Below are 12,286 nucleotides of genomic sequence, written 5' to 3' on the forward strand. Positions count from 1 at the left end.
TCCATCAATTCCAGGTTCTCTTGTCTCGTCCATGAATGGTTTGTTCCAGTAGCCCACTTATCGTCAGATTGTCCTGGTTCCTCAACATCTGGCGCGGACCTTGTTAATATAAAAATATTCATTCCCTACATCTCAGATGAGTAGAAATTTTAAGTCCTGTATTATAGGTGGAGCTGGTAGCACTGCCTATAGTTAAGGTTGCCTAACATTCCTGTCAGACCTTTAAATAAGACCTTATTTTCATTTGTGTTTAACTTTTCCAAACTTTAACTGTTAGGGCTCAGATTTTCCAGGTCAGATGCCATGCATTATACAATCTTTAATTACATGATCACATGCTATTTTTTCCCACAGGACATTTATTGCAGTAGTTGGTGTGGAGCGAATGAGGCGGGGGATTGCAGGAACAGGAAGGATGGTTTTATGGTTATAGAGGTTGCCTGCCACTCTAGAGACTTGGATTCTATCCTTTCCCCTACCACAGAGTTCCTGTGTGGTGCAGGACAAGTGACTGAATAAATATATGCATAGTTGATCCTAGTTATATGTTCCTTGTTTTCTGGATGCCCAGTGTGAAACAGCTGGAGCTAGACTGGCAGATCCTTTTCAAACTCACTGCTTTCCAAGATATAGTCCCCCATTCTGTAGGTATGGCCTGCATTCCTTGCTCTTATATGTGTAACTTCTGCATTTGACTGTATTAAAACACGTTTTGTTTGAATGGGCCCATCTTACCAAGCAATCCATATCACTTGATTTGACTGTCCTGTCTTTATCATTCTTTACCATTCTGCCAATCTTTGTCATCTACAAATTTTATCAGCAGTGATTTTATATTTACTACAGATTCTTGATGAAAATGTTGAATAGCATCAGACCTAGTACCAATCCCTGCAGAAGGTGACTAGAAACTCCCCCCATTATATGATCCCCCATTGATACAAATCTTTGAGATCTGTTGATTTAACCAGTTCTTAATCTAATGTGTGCTTTGATACTGTGTTGTGCTAATCTTCAGCTGTAATCTTTGTGCCTTAGTTCTCTCCTGTAAAATGGAGATACTACCATCCAATTTCACAGCGGTGTGGTAAAGAACTGTTTGTGAAGAACTCAGATACTATGGGGAGAGCATAATAGAAATCACCCATGTGGATATTAACTATTCTGTATTCAGTCCAGAGTTTGAATAGTTGTGGAGAGAGAGGGTGGAGAGAGAGAAAAGGCTTAGATCCACACACTGGATAACAGCCCATTCTCTGAATGAAGGGTCCTGTGGAAAAAATAGTATATGACCATGTAATTAAAGATTGTATCATAACGTATATGCATTAGAAGGCCAAATTTAATGTTGCATGGGTCACCATAAGTCTGGCATTTCCTAGCTTTAAGTCGTTGACTTAACAACATTCTTTAAATTTTAATTTTTGATGTATTTTAACATAAGGAATTTGCACATAAAACAGTTGCCATAGTAATGTATATCTTAGTGATGTATTGCTATACTTTAAATTTAGGAAGCTCAACAGTAAATGAAAGTGGTGCAGGTGTTGACCTTGTAAGTGTATCTTCTCTATCTCCAGTCTGTTTTTGTTTTAAAAAAAAAAAAAAAAAAAAATCTGTGGAAAAACAACTGTTATATGAGAGATTCTGGCTATGGTTAATAAACTTTATTTTCTTCCCCATATATTACCTTTTGACCTAAAACATATCTGTAGTGTTTGAACTTGAAGAGCTTGTCTCGGTGATTTTTTTGTTTTGTTTTGTGTTTTTTTAAAACCTAAATGACTCCACTCTGTAAATCTAATAGGGGAGAACAGAAAGCGAAAAGAAAGAGAGAGACACATGCATTTCTGCCCTTCTCTGCCTTTTGGTTATGTAGACACAATGAACTCAATGAAAGTGAAAAATGGAAAATTAAGTTGCGCTTTAAAGAATTTCTGTTGAAGTTATCACAACTTTTAAAAAATATTTTTCATTGTGCACTGGGCCACCCTGCCAGACAGCATCTCCTTTATCTGTTGGCAATTCAAATGTGGTTTGAAGAAGCAGTAGAAGAGCAAAAAAAGTTGTATAACTGTCCTATATACTGTAAAGCTCAGTCCAGCAGACACTGATTTTTCCCATGAAGAATAAAATAATTTTCATAGGGATTGGGTTCTTCAGTTTCCAAATAAATGGAGGCGTAATGGGTTTTCTTTATACAGAATGAGATGAACAAGGTCGGTGAAGGGTAAATGCATGTGTTTTGGACCAGAGCCTCAGTTTGTGTTAAGTGGTGTAGCTCCACTGACTTCAATAGAGCTACAGTTATTTACATCACCTGAGGATCTGGACCTTCAGCTTGCTGGTAAGCAATTGTACAGATGCTAAGATATTTGTGCCTGTAATATTGTAGGTGGGAAAAGCAATGTCATCAAATGAGACAGCAGCATATGAGATCATGAGGAGTCTGGATGTGGATTATGTTTTAATTATTTTTGGAGGTGTGATTGGCTACTCTGGTGATGATATCAACAAGTTCTTGTGGATGGTGAGAATAGCAGAGGGCGAGCATCCCAAAGATATCCGGGTAAGTGGAAATGTAAACAACAAATCTAGGAGTAGTGTGTCCCTGGCAAAATACAGTATTTGTTAGATCCATTTTTGGTACCATATGGCAATATCTTACCTCGAATTCCATAATTAACTAAAATGGTGTGACCTTATTACAAGGGGGAAATCTATATATTTTATTACCATTTTATTTGATAAAATGTGTTAAATCATATGGTTTTTTAGGGTTCTTCCTTCATGTTTGGATGGCAGAGAGTGATAGTCTGCTGTCTTTCAGTATATATGGTCTTGAAGGGTCAGTCATTTCAAAATTTTACATTTTTTAGTATGTTTCATCTGTGGAATTGAAAACTCTTACTGAAAGCACAGGATATCTTCTGTAATAGCCTGTGTGGGTCACAGTGTGACCATTGAGCTTTGAACTGAATCACCAAGGGATATTCTGAACATTTAAATAGTTACTGTTAGGGAGCTGGGTTTTTAGTTTTTGTACTACAGTTCCAGGAAATGAATTTCTACCACACTGAACTATGAGCTAATAGGAAAGTAGAAGGATTTTACTTATATTGTAGGGTAGGGGAATATCCACAGTTTCTAAATCAAGATGCTAGTTCTGCAGTTCTTGAATATTGCAAGAGTAGACAAGCAACAGTCTTAGTAGACAAAATAAAATGTTGTAAAGTGAGCAGATGTAAGGGGGCAATCTGCTCAGTTAGTTACAATTCAAGCACATGTCCAGGGACAGTAACCACAGGCCTTTGCTTGACTTTTTTTTTAATTTATTCTACACAATCAACAATTCCATTTCCTAAATGTTAAAATGTGTGGTTTCAAGTGTGTTGTATATACAACCTATAGTTCATGCTTATATCACAATAGCTACAAACCTAGTTATGTTATTCCAGAATAGTTAATAGTAGTTCAGGTGCATAAAGTACTAATTCTGGTAGATCTCAACTAAATTATACATCTTATTTGGTCAATAGATCAGAATATTGGTGTTCTCCAAGAACTGTTTACTATAGAAATACTTGCAAAAACAAGTCATGTATATTTACATACAATAAATGGATTACCGAGATCATGTCAGCTAGCGGGTGAATTTGTTCAGTAAAACTGATGGTGCACAACCTCTGTGTCTTAGTTACACAGCTGTTATGCTATAGTTAAGTTGAGCCTCACTTTCTGTTTAAAAGACAACTTCCCTCATATGTATATTTAAAATACAGAAAATAGTTTACACACTTTATCAAATCCCATCATTGTGAGTCTCGTGGAAGAGAGAATGAGACTTCCTTGTTGGTTTTTTGTTGTTTTTTTTTTGTTTTTTTTAGGAAAGTGACTACTTCACTCCACAGGGAGAATTCCGCGTAGACAAGGCAGGTTCTCCAACATTGCTGAACTGCCTCATGTATAAAATGTCCTATTACAGATTTGGAGAAATGCAGGTTAGTGGTATCTGGAACTTTTCCACTTAATTACAGGGTTTTTTCAGCTCTTGTCAGTCATCTGTAGTTTGCTTGTTCAATGTCAGCACCAGCCCCCTGTCATTTATCAGTCCCTTATTAAAACCCCTGATATGTGTCTGTCAAGTTCTAGGTACACAGGATTCTGCTAGCTCTCTACAGTTATTCTAAATGGTATTGAAAACATTTGCTTGTAGAAAGACCTCTCAGTAGCATCTGTTGTTTGACACCTATAAACTGTCTGCTAGGACCATGTGGCATAGAGAGTTGCAGAATTGCCTTTCAGATCCAAATATTTGTTTGGGCTAAAATGAATTCCTACATCAGTTTCCACCACTGGAGAATACAGTTCCCTGGGAGATGAGATTACGTCAACTTCGGAAGAATAAGGTTATCACTAGCATCTCTGAAAGTATAAAAATCTGCCATTTGTTAATTTGGTTAATTGAGATTTCTTATTTGTAATCCAATACTACACAAATGGGCACTGAAGAAAGGTAATGAAGTATGGAACTGAATCACTTCAAATGGAACTTGAACTGCACGAGAATGGAAATGTCTTGGAGAAGAGGTTATGCCATTGCTAAATAAAACCCCCTTTTTATTGAATTTGAATTTGACACCAAGCCAAGAAAATTGTTGTCATCTTGATGAGATTTTTTTATTGAATGTTAGCTTTCATTCTGCTAGTGAAGAGATTGAAATCAGTACTATCTTAATTTGCAAAGCTAATGTCACACTTTTACAAAAAATTATTACCATGGTATGTAATCTTTAATTTGCTCTAGCAGTACTAGTGCTGTTCTGTAGACTTTATCTTGGACCCTTTGCTGCTGCTTTATATTCATCTCTGTTTCCTCAGGCATACCTTTGAATTTAGTTATTCACTGTAAGCAGTAATCTTGCTGAAGAGTTACACTTGAAGTTATTCTTTTTATGCCACAGTTTTTCATTTATGTGGAACTGTGCTTAAACAAATAAATTACCTGTTCTCTTCCCCAGACTTTGATGCTAAGGGTCACATTGGCACCTTACTAAGACCTAAAGGCTTCACCTAATTCTCACAAATGTGTCTGAACCATTTGTTTGATAGCTGTTTCTCCTCCCACCACTCCATTGGAATGACATTTAGCATAAATTAAGGTTTACATCTGTGAATAAAGTTTATTGATCTTAGTTATTCATTCATGCTTTCGTTTTCCATTTTTCCCATCTGCTACTTGCCTTGTTTTAAGTCCATAAAACTTTCTATTCTTGTTTTCCTGTTCCCCTTTTGAGTGCCCTTCCATATCTGATACACGACACTAAATTCCTTATTCATATAAGTGGGTAGAACTCTGAGATCAGTGGGCCTTATGCCTGTTTAACTTCAGGACTGACTTTGGCTTATAGAGCCAACGCAAGGAAGTTTGGATGTGTAGTTTCATATTCTTCCATGCAGCATTTTCATTGTAAAGAGAGGACAGAGAGAGAAAGCATCCATGTTTATAAGGTACCACGGCTCTTGCACTTTGGACATTCATGGTCTCCTGTCATTTCCTTATTCAGAAAGGAAATAGAACAATAAGACTCGCCACTGACACCGATGACTTGGGTCATAAGGCAGAAGACATAGTACAAGTATCAGTCATTTGATCAGTTTCCTCTCCAGTTGTCAGAACTACTTGAGTCTAGTTTTGCTGACTAACAAAAAGCCGTGGCTTCAAGATTTTCTGAACAGTAATGACATTGCACAGAAAATATTCTCTTCAGATTATTTTCCCCACTAAAGCAGTTTAGGTCTAGCCCAGGGAATGGTTACATGTGGAGCACAGCTCAGTTTGCAGTGATGCGTTGCATATTTTTTTCCAAACTGATGTGTAACATTAATTTTATAGCTGGATTTTCGGACACCACCAGGATTTGATCGCACACGCAATGCTGAGATCGGCAACAAGGACATTAAATTCAAACATTTGGAGGAAGCCTTTACATCAGAGCATTGGCTTGTAAGAATATACAAAGTGAAAGAACTAGACAACAGAGAGACATTGGACCATAAACCTAGAGTAACCAACATTTTACCAAAACAGAAGTATTTGTCAAAGAAGGTGGGTTCCCAGTGAAGTAACTCAAAAGGGGCAACAAACTGTTTTTTTTGTTTTTTACAATAAATCACATAGCTGGTGAGTTATATATTTCCACTAGCCAGATCTTTTTATGATCGGTTCATTCATATTAGTCTCCAATATCAGACCTGCCTGCTGGTAATTGTTAATTTACTGTCTGCTTAACCTGTGAGCATGTGAAGACACAAGACTAGATTTTTATTTATTTATTTATTTAGACAGTGTTGCTAACTGGCAATATTCTGTGTTACTGGCTGTTACAAATCTTAAACAGCTTCATGTAAATTGAAGTATACTCTCCAAAGTCCATCAGTCATGTTTCAGTAACTGGCTCACCAAGTAAAAAATAATGTAGAAGTTGCTTTCTGAACCTGTTTGTAAATAGTGATGCCCAGAAGTTTCAAAATGACATTTTTGTATGAAATAAATTAAATCTGAACCTTTTGTTGATGGAACTTAAGTGTCTGGCTTCTTACTCTTTGAAATCATCTCACTTAAAATGTTCCTTTTTTTTAAAACTCATTTCATCTTTTGGTCTTGGTGTGTTATTTGTCTATTATAGTGGAGTGTTGGGGGGGAGTAGGGTGTTGCAGAGGAAATGAAAGGAAAAATCTTTCAAAGCAGCTGCTAGCAGCCCTGTGATATGCAGTGATTTATCCCAAGTAGGAGTCTCAAATCTTGTCAAGTGAACAGTGATAGGACCACTATTAAACTAGTGCATGACATACAATTATTAAGGATACTTTATGGATACAAAATGTTTGAACAGATTTCACCAGTGTCTCTAAGGTGCTTTGATGGCATGGTCCAATTAGACTGTAATTGGATTGGTAGAGAGGAATCTGTTTTGAACCATTTCACTGGTAATTGATAACTTGCCTTTAGAGCAGAAGTCATAATTTAATGCTAAACATGAATATTTTGAATTGGCCTTCATTGCCAGGGGCCTGGACCTTCGTTCTTTCAGTTTAAACTTTACTATAAAGTGCGAATTGCACTTGAACACCTGAAATTCAAGTTGTAGTATTGACATAGTTATGGTATGACAGCTTCTGAAGTCCCCTGTTGTTACTAATCCTAACCATACTTCTGGCAGCTGTATTCCAACCTATTTGCTCTCAAGCTAAGACAGGATAAAAGTATGGTCAGCATTTGGATATGAGATGTAAATTCTACATACTGTATAAATGTCTCCATTAATTATCAGTGAACCAGCAGGTTGCTAATGCAGCCAGGTGTCTAGATAAAGCCTTAAAAGGATCTTTTGTAACTATATGAGCAGTATCTTCCTGGCCAGCCTCCAACTTGCAAAATTATTCTGTCCACATGAACCCCTGAAAATTCAATATATATTAGCTTAAGCTGTTATGTAGAGTGCCTGTGCATGGTTACATAGTTATCAGTAGTAGATGAATTTATATGTATACTTGTCATAACCCTTGGTAAAATGAAAGGTGCACTCTAAATGTTACAATCAAGCTCTTAAAGGGTTGTAGTTTCTATTTCCCATTGTCAGTGGCTTTCAGGTCAGCCTGAAAAGCAAATTGCATATAGAATGCGCTGAAGCAGCCGCACTTCGTAGTCTGTTCTTTCGGACAAATTAAATACACAATCTGACTGTTTATGGTCTCCCATAGATATAAATACAATGAAAATAACTTAGTCCTTTCATTAAAATAAGTATCTGCCTAGCCTAAAATTTGGGACATCAAATAGAAAATTAAATAGCTCTCTTTGCTCATTTAATGTCATCTTAGGGCCCAGCTCAGGCTCAAAAACTGATTGTGCGGGATAAAAAGGCTAGAACTTCCATATCCTGTGCATGTTAACATCTGTATGCTTTCAAGGAATAAATTAGTAGTTGCTCTAATACAGTCCATCAGTAATAAGTTATGTTCTGTTTACACTAAACTACAGTTCTGTGAGTGATAGACTTAACCAGGTCATCCTTACAAAGATGAAAACTCTTGTTACCCAATACTCAGTTCTCTGGAAACTTTTCCTTTCCAAGTTTGAGACTAACATTCTCCCCTGTTCTATATGTCATTTTTGCTCTTTGTGTCCTTAATCAAGCTGAATTAGAATCTTTGCTCTTATTAACATCAGCACAGCTGATGGACTTGTGGATCTTGCAACAAATAGCTTTTCATATAACTTTGTGAAAGGGGAGGATGTTGGGTTTGTTTGGGTTTTATTAAAGTAGTAGCCTGAGGCTAGTCTGCCATATGTTTAACAGTTTTAAAATAAAAGGACAATATGAAGTAGTTTTGGCCCAATATCTAAATTTACTTTTAAAAAAAAAAAGTCCAAAGATTGAAGCATAGCATTACCGTGTAAATTCTAGAGCATTATAATTAACTAATACAATGTATTCTGTTTTTCTTTTTAGACTGCCAAAAGGAAGCGGGGCTACATTAAGAATAAACTAATTTTAAAGAGAGGCAAGAGACCCAACAGGAAGACAGTTTAAATACACTGTTCTGATTGCTAATACGAAGCAGTTGTCCTTGAGATAACCAGTCTTTGCCTTTAGCTCAACTCATGTTTCACAGCAACATGAGGGTACAGAACCATCATTGGTCCAGATTATTGTACAAAATTTTCAGGCAATGTCTGATTTAAAAAATGTTGGCTTATTGAGAACAGCTGTTTTAGATTTGTAATGTGAAGCAAGACAGAGCTGCTGTCCAAGTCTAGCAGCAGATTTTTGTTTCTTGGTACATATTATCCTTCAAATCTGTTGAGAATTTGGACTGATTGCACCAAAGAACCCTCTAATTTGGTCCTTGGCACATGCATACTCGTCAATTTTTTAAAAAATAAAATATACTTCAGCTGAATAAGCAATATGTAATGTAAACTGGAATGGCGAAATCTGTAAAGTGATGTTTTTCCAACCTGTTGATTTTTTTAAAAACAATTAAGAGACTATGGTGATCTTTGTAATTCAGCTATTAGAAAAAACAGATTACTCTCCCTTCTAGTATTTATTTACATAGGTTCATTAAATGTACTTTTTCTGTTGTAAATTTTTTGGTCTGGACTATAAGAGGCAAGCTACATTTTCAGAAATAACTGGACATATTACAGTACTTGGATAAGTTTAAATTGAACAGGCTGCTTTTGTTAAAAAAACAATTGCAGTATTGCTGCCTTACACAGCACAAATCTTGTATAACAGATATAAGGGCTAAATTTGTATCCTTCTGAAAATTTGAAGCAACATTAATGAATACTACTGAGCACTACAACAGCTGGTGTTTCAGAACTAAAGTTAAACTAATTCTGTGAAATGTTTACATGGTAAAACAAATACACCTTTTTTAAATTTAAAAAAAAAGTTGACAAGTATACAAAATCCCCTTTCTGTGGTTATTTGGAGAGAGAGGGTTTATAAACCCCAACCTACCTTTTTTTGTGAGGGTAGGTGAGGGTTTTGGGGGTTTTTTTGGGAAAGGATTGTGTTTCTCTGCATTTTTATTTAGGGTGCTTAATCAGTTGATGAAACTTCTGCTTTAGTGTTATTTGCTTTCTTTTATATTTTTTTTAAAGTGACAACTGTCAAATTAAATGCACTAAAATACAAATGGAGATTGAACATGTTCACTTTCCAGCTATAGGAAACTGTTGAAAAATTAAGTGAAAGAGAGGGTTTTTGCTGTTTCTTTTCCTGCCACAGGATGCAACTCATTTTTATATAAGCAAATCTAATTTACACCAGAAGTATTGGTGTAAAATGCAGAATAGTATGTACCTTTCATGAAGAAAATGTAAATTTACAATATTCAGTGAGAATGTTACTGCTGATTTTTCCCAAGGTGTAGAATATTTTTTGATTTATAAACTCCTTTTTGAGCTTAATGGTTCTTTAACAGACCAATACTACAGCTGCAACATTTTCACAAAACTAAAAATTCTGGATTTCTGACCCTTTGCCCTTTTGAGATTTCATTTTACTTTGTTGCTTTAAAGCTCAATGCAGACCAGTTGTTAACTATAGGGGAAAATAAAGTTAATTCAAGTTTTGTGTTAAGGTGTCCTGTCATTTTTGCTCTTAAAATGAATGTGAAAAATTGGTGCTTTTCTACTAGCATAAATCCTTTGGCCCACTAGAGAAGATTAAAATGTAAGATTATTACAATTTGATTAAACAGCATGTCAAAGAGACACTTCCACTAATTTAATCCTTTCAGTGAAGGTATAATTCTACATTTGAGATCATAGTATAGTCTGTGTCTGCACTGAGTTCACCACAGGATTAAGAAGAAAAAAGTTGCCTATTCTGAAACATGTTACTTCATCCTTTTTGCCTCAATCAGTAAACTTGGGCCTGCTTTAACAATGCTCTAAAGCCTTTGTTCTCAAATTCTGTGTTCTTCAAAAAATATTTAAGTAACCTTACTTGGTCATAAAGACTACTCCACTTCCCAAAGTGCACAGTGGGAGGATTGTCAGAGCTGCTATTACTGCTTCAGTGAAGCCACAGTAATCCCTAGTAATTTAACCATGTTCCTTCCCAAGTTAAGTCTATTCTAGAAAGGTCACAAAATTGTAGAACCCTCTGTGAATTGCTATTAAAAATGTCTTCAGGGAGCAGCTATCATCTTTCCCTACACATGCATATTTATAAGAGACACATAGCTTGAGCTTTACAGTTTGCCATCTGAAGAAAGACAGACAATCCTGTTAAGGCACTGAACTTGAATATCCTGGTTCTGTGCCTAAATCTGATAGACTTCCTGTACGACTTTAAGCAAGTCTCAGAGTTTGCTCAGTTTCTTATCCTCGTTCTGCAATTAGATTGAAAATTAATGAGATGTTCAGCTGCTATGGTGCTTGTTATAGAAAAATTTATAAATACATTAAGGAATCTATGCTAAGCACCAGCAGCAAGTGAGCCAGCTCCATGCTGGTGATAAGGGAAGGGGAAACCTACTTACCTGTAATTCTACTTACTTGAAAATATTATGATGTCAGAATTTTTGATTTTCACTTCCTTCAGTGGTACACATTCCTTAATAAGTAAGCCATCTGTTCTTTTTCAATGGTAGGAAGTGGTAGTGTAGCTGAAAACAAACCATGTCAGCTACCAGCATTTCCATACCATCATGTTGCATATAAATATACTACCTTCTACTCACTTCTTTGAATTGCACCTATTGTGCTGGGGGCTAATTCAAAATGTATGATTAATCACCTCCAAAATTCTGAGGGATGGTAGGTGAAAACTGTTTATCTGCAGAATTACAGGATTTCTGAAAACATCACTCAGCACACATGATGGGGCAGCTAGGGAACGGGATGGATAAAATACTTCATCTGCCTCCACTGGGGAGGTTCTTGCCAAGTACTAGTGTAATGGTGGAGTGATTAAACAAACATTTTAAAATCTGTTTGATTTCTTACACTTGCTGAATAACATACTTCAGCTGCTGGGTCTGTGGTTGACTACAGAGTGTGGAGAGCTGTTCCGTTTGTCAGTCATTGACATGAAAGGCTGCCATCCTCCGCATGGAACCTAAAAGTCTGCCACCAGGCAAATCTGCAACTGTCCACCCTTGAGGCAACAGAACTCACCACTGTGGCATGCATCAGCAGTACAGGGCATCCGAACCTAATGGCAGACCAGTATGCATTAGCTTAAGCTCCTGCTATGTGTGTTGCAGATGTAAATTTTCCAGGGTCGAGCCTTTCGAAGCTTCACCTGGCTACTGCGTCACAGATTACCAAGCCTTCAAGGATGGCAGTCCCCGTGGTGAAAAGCCAAAGGGGGATTCTGAATAAATCCCAACATCATAGGTCAAGATTCTAGGGCACGGTATCATAATTGCAGCTGGTCACTCCTTGAGCAAAGACATCATGGGAAGACTGGGCAAGGGGTAGTTGTTATCTGGAGTTAAGAAATGTGCTCTACCCCCTTCAAGACTAGCTAGCTGTGCCTCACCTGTCAGCCGCTGGTCCAAAACAACCACCTTGGGCACAGGTTTTTGGCTCACATACCTTAGGCATGGCTCATAGATAAAAATCTTGCCCAGTTTCAGCTCAAGCAGCTTTCTTGGAAATCTGCCAAAACTGGAAAGGCTCTTCCCTTGTAAGTTTTTGCTGTCTTAATGCACTTCCATAACAAACATGCATTCGGAATCAGATGAATCCTTTGGC

General features: G+C 36.8%; 1 protein-coding gene across 1 annotated transcript in view; it reads left to right on the plus strand.

Moving 5' to 3' along the window:
• Nucleotides 1-10,160, plus strand: part of STT3B (STT3 oligosaccharyltransferase complex catalytic subunit B) — a 92,763-nt gene extending 82,603 nt beyond the window's left edge. Inside the window, exons 13-16 of the mRNA XM_032784155.2 lie at nt 2,396-2,569; nt 3,888-4,001; nt 5,897-6,109; nt 8,517-10,160. Coding sequence (XP_032640046.1) covers nt 2,396-2,569; nt 3,888-4,001; nt 5,897-6,109; nt 8,517-8,597 — 582 coding nt within the window. The 3' untranslated portion in view covers nt 8,598-10,160. The remainder of the gene's footprint in view (nt 1-2,395; nt 2,570-3,887; nt 4,002-5,896; nt 6,110-8,516) is intronic.
• Nucleotides 10,161-12,286: the final 2,126 nt, after the last annotated feature.

Source organism: Chelonoidis abingdonii, chromosome 2 (genome assembly GCF_003597395.2).
Source record: "Chelonoidis abingdonii isolate Lonesome George chromosome 2, CheloAbing_2.0, whole genome shotgun sequence".
Classification (NCBI taxonomy): Eukaryota; Metazoa; Chordata; order Testudines; family Testudinidae; genus Chelonoidis; species Chelonoidis abingdonii.